The sequence below is a fragment of the Hemitrygon akajei genome, chromosome 16 (assembly GCF_048418815.1).
Source record: "Hemitrygon akajei chromosome 16, sHemAka1.3, whole genome shotgun sequence".
Classification (NCBI taxonomy): domain Eukaryota; kingdom Metazoa; phylum Chordata; class Chondrichthyes; order Myliobatiformes; family Dasyatidae; genus Hemitrygon; species Hemitrygon akajei.
The window spans coordinates 45,050,369-45,069,592 of NC_133139.1; the positions used below are offsets into that span (position 1 = coordinate 45,050,369).

General features: G+C 43.5%; 1 protein-coding gene across 1 annotated transcript; it reads right to left on the bottom strand.

The window, feature by feature from the left end:
* Positions 1-10,382: 10,382 nt before the first annotated feature.
* On the bottom strand, positions 10,383-12,715 carry LOC140740390 (immunoglobulin lambda-1 light chain-like). Its single transcript, XM_073069528.1, has 3 exons — positions 12,627-12,715; positions 12,164-12,520; positions 10,383-11,002 (listed from the first exon to the last, which is right to left on the bottom strand). Exons 1-3 carry the CDS (start codon positions 12,673-12,675, stop codon positions 10,680-10,682), a joined length of 729 nt encoding a protein of 242 aa, XP_072925629.1. The 5' UTR covers positions 12,676-12,715; the 3' UTR covers positions 10,383-10,679.
* Between the last annotated feature and the right edge of the window lie 6,509 nt (positions 12,716-19,224).

Here is a 19,224-nt window from a genome sequence, read left to right on the forward strand (position 1 = left end):
CAAATGACTCCTGGAGTGACAGAACACCCCTTCCTAATCCGTCTACTGGCAGTTTGGGGTGATTCGGGTGAAGCCAATGAAAATCAGTAATGAGATCAGGATTTAATATGCCCCAGACTGGAACCCAACTCCCCTCTTCCAGGTCACAACCCTCCCAATCAACTAAACACTGGAAGGGCCCATTAACTTGAAAGGAGTCAAGCAATCTCTGGACAGTGTAAACAGGTGCTCCATCTATGATTGTGGGAGGAGGGAGAGGCTTAGTTATAGGGGACAAAGGATGACAGATTCAGCGTTCGAGTTCAGAAATGTGAAAAGCTGGATGGATTCGGTGATACCTGGGAAGCTGCAATCTATATATTACAGGATTGATTCTCCTAACAACCTTCTTAACAGAGCCCAATGAAGCTAAGAGCTTGCTTCCAGGATTCTAGTTTAAGGGGAATAGCTTGGGTAGACCAACAGAAAAGAAGTATCCGGTCATTTCCTCTTGTTTCCATGGAATTGCTGCCTTATCGAAGTGAGCCAAAGTCCTCTTGGGTTTAAGCCATCACTGTTTACAGCACTCAACAAACAGTTTCACAAACGAAACAATACATCCGTTTCCTACTCAGGAAAGAGAGGACGCTTAAACCCAAATTGACTTTTGAAAGGACGCATGTTAGACGAAGAATGATGAAGTGTTGAAAGAACCATCTCTTCCCAAGTTCAATGTTCACTTCCAGAGGATTGGTCTTCAGAAAGAAAGAAAAAATGATGAATTCCAAGTCTTGGTTTGTCCTCTCAGTCTGACCATTCGTCTATGGATGAAAACTGTAAGAAAGGCTAGAAGTAGCTTGAATGGGGTTACAAAATGCTTCTGAAACTTGAACACTTATTTGACCCTTATTAGGGAGAGAGTGCACCGGTGGTATGTCAAACTACCGGGTGAAGCAGTAGACTTTGGGGTACTGAAGGTCGGTGTCTTTCCTCTTTCTTGCTGCCTGCTCGAGTGCTCAGTGGAGGGTGCTGATGACTTTTTGCTGGTGGGATAGTGTGGGGGGGCCATTGCCTTACTGCTGCATGTGCTGGGGGTTTCTGGCATTTTAATGATTTTACTGTCATTCCATCTTTAGGGCGCTCCTCTATTTTCCTGGTTGTTTGCAAAGAAAAAGGATTTCAGGATGTATATTGTATACATTTCTCTGACATTAAATGTAGCCATTGAACCTATTGAAGTAAATTGTGAACTCCCATGAGACACAATATCAGAAGGAAATCCATGTACCCTGAATAGGCCCTGCAAAAATAGTCTGCAATTTCACGGGCTGTGGGCAACGCAGTGAGGGGAAAAACTATAGACTTTGAAAAGTCTATCAACAATAACTAAAATTACAGTACATGAGCATGAAGTGGGAAAACCTGAGATAAAATGCAGAAAGAAATGGGACCATGGATAAAAGGGATGGCGTTGGAAAGAAGAAGACCCTGGGAGAGGAGAATTGGAATTTTTGGAATGGGTACAAATGTCAAAGTGTTGGACAAATGACCTGACGTCTTGATTAACACCAGACCATTAATATTGTCTTTTTAATGAATTCCAGGGTACGTGAAATTCCAGAGTGGGTTATTATCCTGGGCGCATTTGAACACATCCGCTTGAAGTTCGAGTGGCACAAAAAGGATACCAAGTGGAACATTGCTGGAAACTAGATTACTGCTCTTGAGTGCATTTCTACTTGGGAAAAAATATTCAAAAAGACAACGTTTATTTTCTGGAAGTATCAACTCCGGCTTATCTATTGAATCGGGGCTTGGGAGGTTGCGTGGATCAAATTGCCTAGATAAGGTGTCAGGCTTTAGGTTTTGGAACCCAGACAATAAGTAATGACACTATTAAAATGGCTAAAAGCAATGCATTCTGGTCATAAGCTCAAATCTTCTGAGCCATACATACAAAAAACAATGTTCAGTGACTTCAAACCAGTGCTGCCACTCTTCTAATGTTATTTTTACAGTCAAAATCTCATGGCCAGCTATATCATAATTGAATTGGGCAGGTGATACACGTTACGGAAAGTAAGCACAGGGATATAACTTTTTATTATTGGTGGGAATTTCGTGAAGGTGGAAGCCTAGTGATATCTATCTTCATGGATACAGTAACAAAATGAAGATAGAGTAACTTGATATGTTACTGATTAGACTGGATGGATGTGTGAGTGAATACCCAGGTGTTGGCATGATATCGTTCCTTCATCCATATTAATAACTAGCATTTGGGTTCAGAGGCACACCTTTCAGACTTACAGCTGGCACAATAAATTTTGAGGCTGATGATAATAGACTTTAACACCCAGGCAGGCTTGCAGTCCCATCACTACAAGTTGCCTATCTACTGAGTGACAAATCTGCCACACTGAATCTACAGCAGATAGATTGTGAACGTTCATGGGAGATGTTTACCTCCAACTGAGAGGGTAACAAATTAAATCAATGATCCATATCATTGCTTCCTGTGAACATGCACAAAATGATCAGTACACTCCTTTATCAAAAGAAGTCTTATTGAAATAAACACTCACTTCATGTCTTTGTGAACTGGACATGCAAACAAACAAAAACGTCTCTATATCCTAAGGCAGAATGTATACAGGGAAATAAACAGTCAACGTTACAGGCTGCGAGCCTTCATCAGAAGCTGCCAGAATTAAAAAAAATTGGGTGGGAGTGATTACCCGGAGGACAAGCCGACAGCTGATAAGTGAAACCTGGTGAGGTAGTAGGTTGGGTGAGGGATGCTTGATAGGTGGATTGGGCAAAGGGTTAATGAGGTAGGAAACTTATAGAAGGTGACAGTGGACGAAAGATCAAAAGGCATGGGGTCGTAAAGGCAGATAATACTCATGAGAACAGAGGAGGTGTAGAGAAAGGGTGAAAAGGTAACCTGAAAGGGAAAAGTAAAAAGAGAAGGAGAGAAGAATCTCCTATTCTATACAAAGGCTTAGAAGATAATGCAAGTTAGAGCAACATTTGTTCATGTCTTGAGGTTCGAAGCTAACCAACTGGAATATGATGTGCTGCACCTTTAAAATGAGTTTGGCCTCATCATGGCTGCAGAGCAGTTGAATTGAAATTGTTGCTACAGAAAGATCCTGGCTTTCTCAGAGAGCAGGGAGAAGATCCTTGATGAAGCGATCTCACCACTATAGAGAATTTGGCACCGAGAGCATTAGATGACCCGGACAGATTCGTAGTTGAAGCATTTCCTCACCTTGAAGGACTGTTTGAGGACCTGAGTAGCACAAGTAACACTTGAGACAGTGGCAGAGATAAGTGCCAGGAGGAGGACTAGTGGTGAAGGATGGGTGGACAAGAGAGAAATGTAGGAGCAATCTCTAGGAAAGCACTGAGATGTGTCTGATGATGGGATATCGAACGAGATGTCTGATTTGCACAGAATTATATGCTGGATGCAGAGTCCAGATAGAAATAATGACCTATCCCTGTTACAATGAGCAGATGTGTGTAAAATGTGGGTGAGGGCAGCATCAATGATAAAGGAAAGCCCCCTTTTTATAAATAAATGAGGACGTCTCACATCTCCCATGTTCTAGAATGGAAAGTTTGGGAACTGATGCAGCATGAATGTAAGAACTGAGAAAAAGTACTTTTATATGTATAAGAATTGAAAAAGGAGCGATGTTGTTGTGGCCATTACAGAGACTTGGATGTTGCAGGGGCAGGAATGGCTACTTCAAGTGTCAGGTTTTAGATCTTTCAGAAACATCAGAGAGGGAGGGAAAAGAGGTGGAGGCAGGGCACTGTTGATCAGAGATAACGTCACAGCTGCAGAAAAGAAGGAGGTCATGTTGGGATTCCCGACGGAGTTTCTGTGGGTGGAAGTTAGGAATAGGAAGGTGTCAATAACTCTACTAGGTGTTTTTATACACCACCTAACAGTAACAGTGACATTGACCAGTAGATAGGGAGATAGAATCTGAAAAGGTGTAATAATTTCAGGGTTGCTGTGGTGCTAGATTTCAATTTCCCAAATATTGATTGGCATCTCCCTAAAGTGAGGTGTTTAGATGGGGAGGAGTTTGTTAGGTTTGTTAAGGAAGGTTTCTTGACACAATATGTAGATAGGCCTAAAAGAGGAGAGGCTGTACTTGATCCGGTATTGGGAAATGAAGCTGGTCAGGTGTCAGGTTTCTCAGTGGGAGAAAATATTGGAGATAGTGATCAAAATTCTATCTCCATTACCATAGCACTGGAGAGAGATAGGAACAGACAAGTTAGGGAAACTTTCAATTGCAGTAAGGGGAAATATGAGGCTATCAGGCAGGAACTTGGAAACATAAATTGGAAACAGATGTTCTCAGGGAAACGTACGGAAGAAATGTGGCAAATGCTCAGGGGATATTTGCGTGGTGTACATATCTGCATATGTACATTCCAATGAGACAGGGAAAGGATGGTAAAGGTACAGGAACTGTGGTGTATAAAGGCTGTTGTAAAACGATTCAAGAAGTAAATAAGAGCTTACAAAAGTTTCACAAAACTAGGTAATTATAGAGATCTAGTAGACCTAGTAGGAAGAAGCTGAAGAATGAAAATTAGGGAGCCAGAAGAGGCCATGAGAAGGCCTTGATGGACATAATTAAAGAAAACCCCTAGGTATTCTACAAGTATGTGAACAGCAAGAGGATGAGACGTGAGAGAATAGGACCAATCGTGTGACCAATCAAACTATCAAGACTTGATAGAGGTATTTAAAATTATGAGGGGCATAAACAGAGTTGATGTTCATAGGCTTTTTCCTTTGAGAGTATGGGAGATTCAAACAAGAGGACATGAGTTGAGAGTTAGGGGGCAAAAGTTTAGGGCTAACAAGAGGGGAAATTTCTTTACTCAGAGAGTGGTAGCTGTGTGGAACGAGCTTCCAGTAGAAGTGGTAGAGGCAGGTTCGATAACGTCATTTAAATTAAAATTGGACAGGTATATAGGCAGGAAAGGAATGCAGGGTAATGGGCTGAGTGCAGGTCGGTGGGACGAGGTGAGAGTAAGCGTTCGGCATGGACTAGAAGGGAAGAGATGGCCCGTTTCCGTGCTGTAATTGTTTTATGATTATATGGATATAAGTGTGACAGTGGAAAAATGTGCCTGGAACCGGAGGAAATAACAGGGTACTTAATGAATACTTCTCTTTGGTATTCACAACGGCAAAGGATCTGGGCGATTGTAGGGATGACTTACAGTGGAATGAAATGCTTGAGCATGTAGATATTAAGGAAGATGATGTGCTGGAGCTTTTGGAAAGCATCAAGTTGGATAAGTCACTGGGACTGGATGGAATGCACCCAAGACTACTGTGGGAAGCGAGGAAGGAGATTGCTGAGCCTCTGGCAATGATCTTTGCATCATCAGTGGGGAAGGGAAAATTTCCAGAGGATTGGAGGGTTGCGTATGTTGTTCCCTTATTCAAGAAAGGGAGTAAAGATAGCACTGGAAATTATAGACCAATGAGTCTTACTTCAGTGGTTGGTAAGCTGATGGAGAAGATGCTAAGAGCAGGCTTCATGAACATTTGGAGAGGCATGATAAGATTAGGAATAGGCAGCATGGCTTTGTGAAAGGCAGGTTGTGCCTTACAGGACTGATTATGTTTTTTGAGCATGTGACAGAACACATCAATAATGGTAGAGCCGTAGATGTAGTGTATATGGATTTCAGCAAGGCATTTGATAAGGTTCCCCATGCAAGGATTATAGAGAAAGTAATGAGGCATGGGAACCAAGGGGACATTGCTTTGTGGATATAGAACTGGGTTGCCCACAAAAGGCAAAGTCTCGTTGTAGATGGATCATATTCTGCATGGAGTTCGGTGAACAGTGATGTGCCTCAGGGATATGTTCTGGGAAACTGCACTCTTGCTGATGACACAAAGGTTGTGGGTGTTATGGATAGTGTGGAGGGCTTTAATTGCAAGACTCTTGGCAGCGTAGAGGATCAGAGGGATCTTGGGTTCCAAGTCCATAGGACACTCAAAGCTGCTACGCAAATTGACTCTGTGGTTAAAAAGGAATGCAGTGCATTGGCCTTCATCAATCTTGGGATTGAGTTTAAGAGCCGAGAGATAATATTACACCTTTATAGGACCCTTGTCAGGCCCTGCTTGGAGTATTGTGCTCAATTCTGGTCATCTCATTACAGGAAGGATGAGCAAACCATAAAAGGGGTGCAGAGGAGATTTACAAAGATGTTGCCTGGATTGGGGAGCATGCCTTATGAGAACAGGTTGAGTGAACTCAGCCTTTTCTGCTTGGAGCGACAGAGGATGAGAGGTGACCCTGATAGAGGTGTACAAGCTAATGAGAAGCATTGATCGTGTGGATAGTCAGAAGCTTTTTGCCAAGTCTGAAACAGCTAGGACAAGAGGGCAATGTTTTAACCCTTACGTTCTGTTCATCATCAATACCTCCACAGTATGGTCCGTGTCAATTTTGACTCGGCCCTTGAGTTCCCTTCTAAATACCAAATTTTGAACCACAGATATATTTAGAATGTATAAATGGCCTATCTGACATTAATAAATGGGTGATTAATCTTAATTAATGTTTCAGAGATCTAAAATCCATTTCAATAGATATGGGTCAAATTTGACCCAGAGCAGCCTCATTGTACAAAAATTTGTAGCACCTGTACAAATGTATAAAATTTTAAAATATTTTTTCATTTTTGCACATTTTGGATCACTTTAGGAAAAATCATCAAGTTTTGGCTAAAAATGGCATTTAGGGTGCTTTTACCCCTGTCAAATGTCAAAACGGGTCACATTTGACCACAAAAGTATGTGTGGGTTAAGGTGCTTGGAAGTAGGAACAGAGGAGATATCAGGGGTGAGATTTTTATGCAGAGACTGGTGAGTGTGTGGAATGGGCTGCCGGTGGTGATGGTGGAGCCGGAAACGATAGGTCATTTGAGAGACACCTGGATGGATACATGGAGCTTAGAAAAATAGAGGGCTGTCGGTAAGCCGAGGTAGTTCTAAAGTAAAGTCATGTTCGGCACAGCTTTGTGGGCCGAAGGGCCTGTATTGTGCTGTAGATTTTCTATGTTTCTATGGTACTAACATGGGACACACTTGCCCTACCCCTCCCTCTTCACCAAATTTATTCTAGCGTGTTCCCTATTCCATTCCCGTCCTGATGAAGGGTGTCGCCCCGAAACATCGACTGTTTATTCATTTTCATCTTCACGTTGTCTGGCCTGCTGGAGTTGCTCCAGCTTTTGCGTGTATGCGCTAAATACACATATTCCTGCGTTAGCTGTTGCCTTCCTGAGCATATTGACTTTAGGGGACACAGAAGTTGATACAGAGGGAAGCGAGGTCATTATGAAACCCTACCTTCTCAACATGACGTGGGTGCTCATGGAGGTCTCCACTAACAAAACAGCAACTGTCAGTTGTAAAGCGGAAGTGATACATTGCAGAACCAACAAGTGAGGACTCGCAGTGTGTCAGCATGTTGCATGCCTGTGGATGGATGCTCAAGAGACCATCGAACCTCCAATCTGGGTGTCACCCTCCTTCATTCCCAACATCCCACCAGTACCACCGATTACATGGGCATAGCCAGATTAAGGAAAAAACACACCTGGTTTACGGAACTTTCCATCGCTTTACGCCCCGGGAAAGCCGACGTACAGGGTTGGAAACTTAGTTAAGCATTCCTGAGGAGAAGGCTACTGACAAAGTCCTTTATTCTGAGCCAATATTTCAAGTAGTAGTCCACCTTGGAAGATCCTTCCTCTCCCCGGGGATAGGGTCTTTGGAGCTTCTGTGGACATTTCTACTGCTCTGTTTGACTTCCAGAATGTGGTTGTTAACCCTATGTCCAATCCTTCTTTCCCAGCCCTGTTCAGGTCCCTCCAGGCAGTGTTAGCGGAGTACATTAAAACAAAATAGGAGAAGGAAGGAGGGATAATTATATCTGAGGAAGAATGGACAACAATGTGGAGATATCAATGGAAGTGTACCAGTTCACAGAAATGGAGGGAGCTTGGATGGAAAAACTTGATAAGATATTTTATTACACCCTCTCAGAAATCCCATTATGTTAGTAACTTCCCTGTTTGCTGGAGAAATTGTGGAAATCAAAATGCAAATCATTATCATATTTTTTACCACTTCCCAGTTATCAAAGAACTATTGGAGGGGGATATACAATGCCCTGTGAGATGTCTTTAAATGTGAAATACCCTTAGAGAGAAAGACCATATATTTTGGATATATACCTCAAGAATGTTTGAAAAGAGATAAATATTTAATGAATATACTGTTGGTGGCTGGTAAAAAGACTCAAACTAGGAAATGGTTATCACAGGAGAGCCCAACTTTAAATACATGGATGGAAATTAAAATGGATATTTGCAAAATGGAGAAGATAACAGCATCTATTAATCATAAGCTGGAACAGTTTGATTCATACTGGGAAAAATGGTTTAACGACATAATGCCTCATAGGTCTGATTTTATTCTCACAAATCAATGAATATGTTGTAAAAAAAAAATCACTCCCTACTTGTACATAGTTCTTTCCTTTTGCTTGTTTTTTTCTTTCCACTCTTTTCTATAAGTGTATACCTCAGATAAATACTTTGTGGAGATTTGTGATATATATGATTATATGATGTATATGCACAATGTCTGAAATACATCTTATGGAAATGTTTGTTTGATGATGAACTTCAATAAAAACATAAAATACAAAAAATAAAAGAAAAGAGAATGGCCTGTCCATGTATGGCAGATTGATTCCATCAGAATCACTTCACGGGGACAAAGGTGAGGCCCTTACTGAGGACAGAGCGCACTGCCTCAGAGAGTTGAAGGTCAGAGGGAATGGTAAAGAACTGGAACAGATGAGAGATGGGATCAGAGGGGGGAGGGTGGCTGGTGGTATCAGTGGAGAGGCGAGGGTGGGGGTGAGAGGAAGATAGAGCTTCTGAGGATCCAGGACTTGATGGTGGGAGATGAGATGGCAGAGTAGTGGTGGGGGATGGGGAAACGGGAGTCCCAATCGCAGCATGTGAAGACCCGGCCTGGAGTTCAAGGCTGGAGTCGCAGTTCTCCCTCCTCCCCTTCTTACTCCATCCCTGATATATTTAGCTTTTATTCCCCTCCCACTTTTTTGCACTCTCCCTGCCCATCACTCTGCCTGTTCTCCATCTCCCTCTGGTGCTCCCCTCCCACTTTCTTCCTCCCTCGGCCTCCCGTCCCATGTTCCTTTCCCTTATCCATCTGCATATCCCTTTTGCCAATCATCTTTCCAGCTCTTAACTTCACCCCACGTCCTCCGGCCGTCTCCTATCATTTTGCATTTCCCCCTCCCCCTCCTACTTTCGAATCGCTTGCTATCTTTCTTTACAAATAGTCCTGACGAAGGGTCTCAGTCTGAAACGTCGACAGTGCTTCTTCCTATAGATGCTGCCTGGCCTGCTGCTTTCCACCAGCATTTTTTGTGTGTTGCTTGAATTTCCAGCATCTGCAGCTTTCCTTGTGTTTGCATATTATAGTTACGACCTGTATTTAGTCTGTATTTTTCTCTTGTATAATCTACCAAAGAGGAATCTACAGCTGGAGTGTAAGGAAAAATTTTAAATTGATTCCTTATTAGAAAATGTTAAATGTGCAACACACAATGGGGAGTTTGTAAGATATTGGTCTGTAATGTGGGAATTATTTGAGAAAGGAGAGAGAGACCTGTCCACAACAATATTTGGAGAAATGAGTGTGAATACAATTCTACATCTCCGAGAGGAGATAATGGTGTAAAAGCCCTTTGTTTGTGAAAAGAAAATGATTCAGCAGCCTGGTACTGTCCCATGGGAAATGATTTGGGCAAGGGTACTTGAAGGATATTAACAGGGCAATGTTTTGTACGTTGCAATCTTTTCTTATGCCGGGTCACGACAAGTGCTGGAGTTGGAAATGGGTACAAGGACATGAAGAGAGAGCCATCCCTCCCCACTCCGACCTCCTTCTCTGTTCGCTTAGAAGTCTCTTTTTCTCATCTCAACAATTCCGTCCACCCCCATGGCTGTCTGTTTCTCTGTCGGTGTCTCACACTCTCTTCCTTTCTCCCCCGACCCCTCCTTCCCTCCCTCGACACCCCCCTTCCCTTTTCCACCAACTGCAAGACTGTGGGATTTCAGATTGCCGGACTTCCTTTGTAGGAGCCGTTCAGCTCGCGCGAGTCTCCTCCCTCCTCCCGCCCAAATGAGAATGTTAAGCGCATACAAGAGTAAAAGACTCAGACACGGAACTCATTCCTGCACTGAACATCTTTATTAGCAGTTTATGGCTGTTGCCATCTGTCAGTCTGATACTGCTGAGAAATCATTAACAGACTTATGAATAACTTCAATCAGAACCATCCCTGGTAACAGAGAAAACTATTCACCAGCTGATGTTTCTAATGATGACAAGTAATAAGCCACTTTTACCCCACGTAGCTTCTCGGAGAATGAAACGGAGCAAAATCAGTCTCGGGTGCAAATATTATAACAACACAATGGAAACCACAGAACTCTGGTCACAGTTCGGAGTACAGTGAAGAGAGTGGTAGAGGGAGGTGAAAGATGCAAAAAAAAAATCTGTTCGAAGCAAACAAGTACCAAGCCACGTTCTTTTTTTAACAGTTGGACTGTGTGACTGTTGCGGATGTTGTCGAGGCTGCTCCTAGTTTAACCACGCAGGAGTATACCTTGCCACTACTCCAGTCTGTGCCGGGCACCGTCAGGTAGCTGCTGAGACTGAAAGTTCTGTCCGTGTTCCGCCTCACTGCGCTGGTTTGCACCTCACGGCTGGTCGGACTCCCGTCCACTGTCCAACTGACGACAGGGAAGCCCACCGACAGCTTACTGACCAGGCAAACTAAGGTGCCGGTTCCTTTAGCGGAGATCTCCTCGGCTGACGGCCCAAGCAGTTTCACTGAAGGGTCGGGGAGCTGCTGATCTGGATCGGGAACAAGAGGAGACATGTTTCAGGTCAATGAATATCTCGCGATATTTTCACAGTTGGATGGTAGTGCGAGAGAAAGATTTCAGCTTCCAAGAATGGGGTTCAGGGTTTCGCTAGGGTGCAAGTTAGTGTCGATGGAGGGCAGTGTATTTTAGTCAACACTGAAGGACTGGACGTTTGTGGCCAAATGCTGCAGAGTCGCTGGATTACAGCATCACCAGTTCGGTCACATCACTTCCAGCTCTTTGGATCTTTCTCGGCCTGTGCCAACAGTGACACGTTCCTTCCCTTTGCTCCATCCACTAATCACCAATGCGGGCCCTCCCACCCGTATCACCCACAGCTGTAATGTGAGTAAACCTATTTCTGCGCTTACCCAGAGTGCAGGGCAACATGTGCGTGGTCCTGACTTTCACAGAGCTGGTTTAGGGAAGTCACACTGTGACGATGTGGAAGCAATTACTGTGGGCGAAGGAAGGTGGGATTCTCCCCAGACCCAAAGCTCTGGCCTGAGTCTGTGTAGCGACCGGATTCACTGAGCGGCCGTACCCCAAAAGGAGCAGTGCTCAATTGAAAAAGTGGCAGGAGAGAGGAGGGAAGAACCAGGCAATTGAATGGTTGTCTGCGGGAGTGTTGTACCCTGACCGGGAGAAATGGAAGTTCAGTGTAAGTTGGAGGGAGGTTTCATCAGAGAATCCTCATACAATAACTTGAAACTTGTAGTTATGTTGCCTTGGCAACCGTGGTCTACATCATATCCCCAGTGATACCTCGGGCCTCATTCTGAGAAGCTGGAACTCCTCACGCTGGCTTCCAACAAACCAGAGCAAAAGCGGCCAAGCTGATAGGATTGAGAGTCGGGCGGTCAATTTCAGAAACGAAATATTAAAGTGCAGATGCCAGGGACACAACATACGGCACCAGAGAGAAAACACAACTGAAAAGAGAGCTTGTTTAAAGAGGATACCAATTCACACACAACTCTACGTTCACTTAACACAACTTCATCGATCACGATACATGGCATGACTGGATCGTAAATTTGCGTTTTCATTATCAAATTCGCCAAGAAAGAATAATGTATAAATTACTAATCGCCAGGTGACCATATTCACTGCAGCTAGTAATTGCAGGTGGGATTTCCCTGTCACTTACCTGTAACGAAGAGCTTGGTCCCTGGGCCGAACAAGAAGCCATTGAGCGATGAAAACCACTTTGCGCAGTAATAGACGGCAGAGTCATTCATCTCCACATTTTTTGTGTTTAACTGGTAAACGGTGCCGGCGCTGTTGAATGCCGACGTGAACCGGTCGCTGCTAAAGCCAGACCCATAGGTCGGGGCGCTGTGCGAGTGATGGTAGTACAGGATCCATTGTGGGGCTGTTCCCGGTGTCTGCTTGTACCAATATATAGCATAGTTATCCTTTGTTCCGATGTTACATTCCAGCGCGGCGGTGGCTCCTGGACTCACCGACACTGCCGGAGGCTGTGTCAGAGTCTGAAATTCTCCAGCTGTTAAAAAAAACAGGAATTCAACATTAACCATTGACTCTTTAATGTGTCCCCTAAAGCCAACATCAACAAACGCTGGCGGTGCAGACATGCTGCCTGTACTTACAGCCCAGCCACATTGCCAGAGACCAGAAAAAGCACAACGTCCGTATCATTGCTGTCCGTCAGCTTCCTACGTCCCTTCAGCCGATGGATCTGTGACAGACTGTGGCCACCGTCGCCAATGGTACCTATTTATAGAGCCGTTCATACCAGGGAGGAAACCCATGCAAATCAGGGCGACTCACACTGACCAACCAGAGCAACACGCACAAAATTCCCGAGGAACTCAGCAGGCCAGGCAGAATCTAGGAAAAGAATACCATCGCCGTATCGGGCCGAAACCCTTTGGTAATATTTGTCCGCTTCTCTATCTTACGCCGGATTGACGCTTTCAATCTCTATTCACTCTTTCCCAAGATGCTGCCTTTCCTGCTGTGTTATTCCGGTATTTTGTGTGTGTTGCTGGGATTTCCAGCATCTGCAGATTGTCTCTTGTTTCTGATCAACTAGAACAAAAGGTTTGAAACTTTCCTATTCACCATCTCACACCATCAGGATGAGGCGGTGTCACTGGCGGCAAAGAGCAGATCAGTTGATAAAACAAAAGTGTATGAACAGATTGTTCTCGGTCTGATATCTCCCAAATTTGCACAGAAAGAGGGAGATACAAAGGTCCGTGTCCTGTTTTGTCCCCAGCAAATGTGCAACAGACAACCCTCAGATCTACAGGTTGCGGACACACACGAAGTGTTGCTGGAAGCTCGGTGGAAGACTGATGAACGCTGCCGACTGCGCAGTCCAGCAGTACGTGCATTGTAGCCGGTGCAGACAAAGTTAAAACTGCACAGGCTGGAAAGTCTCTTGATCAATTAAAGGGGAATCTCCGGAGTGAGTCACATGAGTGGCTATCGTGCAATATTTGTGTGTACTTTTTAAACTTCATCTCACGGAATATCACAATCACAATTGTGAATGTTTACACTGTTTCTTCGCTGGATTTGAAACGAAAAATAATCTTTCCCCCTTATTTCCCTGATTCAGTTCTTGCCACTTTCCATCTCTCACACATCCAGGTACAACGGAGCAGACAGTACGGACTTACTGTTTCCACACAAGTCATTCAGATGTTGAGTTCAAATCCACGCTGACTGTTAGAGGGATTGACGTCTGTCTGAATGTGGGGATGGAATCTGTTCTGAGTAACAGTAAGGTACATGAAGCTATTGTGTACATTGGTACAAGCAGACAGCGGAATCAACTCCACGATGGATTCTCCCGTATTACTACACACACACAGTGACCCGATACACAAGCAGAGTTATTAACCCTTTGAGAGAGGGAGCCTCTCATCATAGGCACTATGGTAGCGTAGTGGTTAGCACGACGCAATAACAGCTTGGGGCGATCTTGTGTAAAACGTTTAATTCTGGCACTGGCTGTAAGGAGATTCTACATTCTCTGCGTGAGGGCGTACGTTTCCTTCGGGTGCTCCGGTTTCCTCCCACATTCCAAGGACGCACAGGTTAGTAGGTTAACTGGTCATTGTAAATGTTCCTTTGATTAGGCTCGTGTTCAATAGGTCGGTTGGGCCGGAAAGGCTTGCTACTTTGTCGCTCTAAATAACTACATAAATAAATCATTACCCGTCCATGCCAGTCCCACATCATAGACCCGGCAGACGGGTCCCATTGAGTTTCCATACGCACGTGTAATCAACAAATATCCAAAGGAATCAACAACATTTTGGGTGGGTGCAGTTGGGGAGGGGGGGATTCAAGAAACGAGTCATTGCATAGTAATTTTGTTTTGAGTTGCATCTTCACCTGTTCCTTGAGATAGTCTGATAAAAGGAACAGGAGGTGTTGCCAGCTGGAGCAGCTGGGTCTCTGGTGTTTAGTGTTCGAGCAACAATAGTCCTTGCCCAAGGCTGAATGTTTCATGTGCAGCAGGTTGTTGGAGGTGCTCATCCTGCAGCTAAAGTTAATGAAGATAGTGGGAGAGATGATGATCACCATACAGCCAGTCGAGCAGACAGATTGGCCAGGAGTCCCCTGAGGACACGCTGCTTCCTGACCGTATGATATTCAGAGTACTGATTGGGAGTCATCTCCTGGGCTAGAGGATGAACATATTGTCCATTGTGTCCATTGTGCAAGTGGGTCCATTGTGCAGGGAGAAAGTAGAATGATATCCAGAGGAACAAGAGAGAAGATTCTTAAAGTTAGCAATAACTTGTGTTTACTGTTCAGGGTTAACTTGTGTTAACCCTGTTCGGTGATTTCACTGGAAAATCTGGAATGGGGAGAATGAACAGGTAACAATTTCTTCAAACATTTCCAAGATGTTTGGCTTTGTGGTGTAATTGGCCAATGTACATTGACCCAGGGTTGCTGATGAGTGTCAGGAGTTGAAGGGAATAGAGGAGAATGAAAAGGGATTAGTGCAGGGTTGGTGTAAATCGGGGCCAGAGGGAAAGCACAGGCACAGTGCGCTGGAGAGTCTCTTTCCATGCTTTATGACTGAATGCAGTCAGAATTGAGGACAGTTGGAATGGAACCAGAGTGTCAGAGCAGTAAGTAGAGGTTCTGGAGGCAGATATTGTATCAAAAGGAAAGGCTGGAAGGCAAAGGGGGTGTCAGTGCTCATGAAGGGTTTGAAGTTACCATAACTCTAGAGTAGGCTCTTGAGAAACTGAAATTAAAAAATGAAATCAAATCATTGGGAAGAGGTGACATGCGGTCGGAAGGTATTGAATCATTGTGGATAGAGCTAAGGAACAGTAAGGGTTAAAAGACTCTGATGGGTGTTGTACACAGAACCCCAAAGAACAGTAACAATGAGGCTTACAAATTATAATGGGAGATAGAAAATGCATGCAACCAAGTAAATGTAACAATAGTCGTGGGGAATTTTAATATGCAGGTGTGTTGGGAAAATTATGTTGGTGCTGGATTCTGGAAGGAGGAATTTCTAGAGTGCCTACAAGATGGCTCTTTAGAGCAGCTCGTGGTTAAACCCACTGGAGGATCAGTTATTCTGGGTTGGGTGTTGTGCAGTGAAATAGAATTGATTAGACAGCTTAAGGTAAAACAACCCTGAAGGGAAAGTGATCATAATATGATCAAATTCACCCGGAAACTTGAAAAGTAGCTAATGTCACATTTACCAGTATTACAGTGGAGTAAAATAAATTACAGAGGAATGAGAGAGGAGCAGGCCAGAATTAATTGAAAAATAATTTTTCAGGGATGATGGCAGAGCAGCAAAGGCTGTAATTTCTGAAAGCCATTTCAGAGGCAAAGTAATTGTACATCCCAAAGAGGAAGGTTTATTTGTAATGAAAGATGAAACAACTGTGTCTAACAAAAGAGGTCACAGCCAATATAAAAGTTAAAGAGTGGGTATAGAATAGAGCAAAAGTTAGTGGGATGTTAGAGGATAGGGACGCTTTTAAAAATCAATATAAGGTGACCAAAAATGTCATGAAGAAGGTAAAGATAGAATATGAAATTAAACTAGCCAATAACGTTAAAGAGGATACCAAAAGTTTCTTCTGATACATAAAGTGCAAAAGAGAGGTAACTGTGGATATCAGCCCTCTAGAAGACGGTGCTGGAGAGCTTGTAATTGGGGACAATGAATTGGGGGATGAACGGAATAAATGTTTTGCATCAGTCTTCACTTTGGAAGGCACTAGCAGTATGGTGAAAGTTCCAGGTGTTAGGGCTCATGAAGAGTTTGAAGTTACTACAACTCTAGAGTAGGCTCTTGAGAAACTGAAAGGTCTGAAGGTAGATATATGTCACGTAGACCAGATGGTGTACACTCAAGAGTCCTGAAAGAGGAGGCATTAGTAATAATCTTTCAAGAATATTTAGATTCTGAAATGGTTCTGGAAGACTGGAATATTGCTAATGTCACTCTGCTCTTCAAGGAGGGAGAGTGGCAGAAGAAGAGAAATTATAGGTCAGTTAGTCTCACCTCAGAGGTTGGGAAGATGTTGGAGTCAATTGATAAGGAAGTGGTTTTGGGGTACTTGGAGGCACTTGATAAAATAGGTTGTAGTGAGAATGGTTTCATTGAGGGAAAATCTTGCCTGACAAATACATTGGAATTTTTTTGAAGAAATAACAAGTAGGATAGAGAATGGTAAATCAGTTGATGTTGTGAACTTGGATTTTCAGAAGGCCTTAAACAAGGTGCCCCACATGAGGCTCTTCAAATCAAATCAGATCAAATCAAATCAAGTCACTTTTATTGTCATTTCGACCATAACTGCTGGTACAGTACATAGTAAAAATGAGACAACGTTTTTCAGGACCGTAGTGTTACATAACACAGTACAAAAACTAGACTGAACTACGTTAAAAACAACACAGAAAAAAAACTACACTAGACTGCAGACCTACCCAGGACTGCATAAAGAGCACAAAAACAGTGCAGGCATTACAATAAATAATAAACAATAAGGCAGTAAGGTGTCAGTCCAGGATTTGGGTATTGAGGAGTCTGCTGGCTTGAGGGAAGAAACTGTCACATAGTCTGGTTGTGAGAGCTCGAATGCTTCGGTGCCTTTTCCCAGATGGCAGGAGAGAGAAGAGTTTGTCTGAGGGGTGCGTGGGATCCTTCATAATGCTGTTTGCTTTGTGGATGCAGTGTGTAGTGTAAATGTCCATGATGGCGTGAAGAGAGACCCCGATGATCTTCTCAGCTGACATCAGTATCCGCTGCAGGGTCTTGCAATCCAAGATGGCGCAATGTCCGAACCAGGCAGTCATGCAGCAGCTCAGGATACTCTCAATACAACCCCTGCAGAATGTGACGAGGATGGGGGCAGGGAGTTGGACTTTCTTCAGCCTTCGCAGAAAGTAGACACGCTGCTGGGCTTTCTTTGCTATGAAGCTGGTGTTGAGGAATCAGGTGAGATTCTCTGCCAGGTGAACACCAAGAAATTTGATGTTCTTAAGGATTTCTATGAAGGAGCCGTCGATGTTCAGCAGGGAGTGGTCGCTCCCCATCCTCCTGAAGTCAACAACCATCTCTTTTGTTTTGTTCACATTCAGATTTTAACAAGCTATGAGGTCATTGTATTCCAGGAAAGATAGTAACAAGGCTGAGGCAAAGATTGACATTAAAGGGAGCCTTAATGGAGCTGGCTACTGCGGACTAGTGGTGTTCCACAGGGGTCTCTGCTGGGTCCGATTCTATTTACGATATATATCAATGATTTGGATAATGGAATTGATGGAGTTGTTCTAAAGTTTGCATACGGTATGAAGATAGGTGGAGTGGCATGTAGGCGTAAGCAAGTACAGAAGCTAGAGAAGGACTTAGACTGATTCAGAGAATGGGTAAAGAAATAACAGTTGGAATAAAGTGTTAGGAACTGTATGGTCCTGCACTTTGGTAGAAGAAATGAAACGGTTGACTATTTTCAAAAAGGAGAGAAAATACAAAGAAACTGAGGTGCAAAGTGACTTGGGAGACATTGAACAAGATTCCCTGAAGGTTAATTTGCAGGTTGCATCTTTGGTGAGGAAGGCAAATTAATGTTGGCATTCATTTCAAAAGGACTACTATCTAAAAGCTGGGAGGTAAACTTGATACTTTATAAAGCACTGGTGAGGCCTCATTTAGCATATTGTGAGCAGTTTGGCACCCCTAATCTTAGAAAGGATGTGTTGAAACTGGAGAAGGTTCAAAGGAGGGTCACAAAAATGATATCAGCTCATATACAGAACATTTGATGGCTCTGGGCCTGCATTCACTGAAATTCAGAAGAATGAGGGGTGACCTTATTGAAATCTATTGAATGGTGAAAGACCTTGATAGTGTATGTGAGAGTCAAAGACCAGAGGACACAGCCTCAGAATAGAAGAGTGTCCTTTTGGCATGGGGATGAGAAGGAATTACTTCAGCCAGAGATTGGTGAATCTGTGGGATTCTTTGCCACAGGAAGCTGTTGAGGACAAGTCATTATGTACATTTAAGGCATAGGTTGGTTGAATCTTTATTAGTGAGGGCATGAAGGAGACAGAGAGAAGGCAGAAGATTGGACTGAGAGCAAATTTGGATCAGCCACGATGAAATGGTGGAGTGGACTTGATGGGCCAAATAGCCTAATTTTGCTTCTATAGCTTATGTTCTTATGAACTTATGGAATTGAAGAGTAGGAAGCAGAAAATCAGTTGTGGTGATCCCAAGATTACTTCTTTTGCTTTACTCTATGGGTTTCAAAAATGCAGGATAGAGGAGCTAAATACTTGTCTGAATAAACAGAGCAGGAGGGAGACTGTAAACACATGGATGATTGAGTGCAGATCACGGGGAGGTGCAGTCAGCCCAGGCCAGAAAGAAGAACCAGAGTTGGGTCCAGTGTCCTCATGGGAAGTTTTAAGAGGAAGGAGGGAAACAGAACACTGGAAAAAAATAGTGTAATGGAAGATAAAATTTGCAACAAAAGAAAAAGAATCAGGAGATCTTAATAGTTCCAGAGCAAAAATAACATTTTCTTCTTGCAGAAGGAAGATTATGGGAAAGTAGAAGCTCCACAACACATGAATAGTGTACCTAAACTTTAGAATCTTATTCAACAAGGTTGTTGAGCTGTAAGTGTTTATGAAGTTCTAAACATTTCAGCTTAACTTTTGACGTGTCTGCGG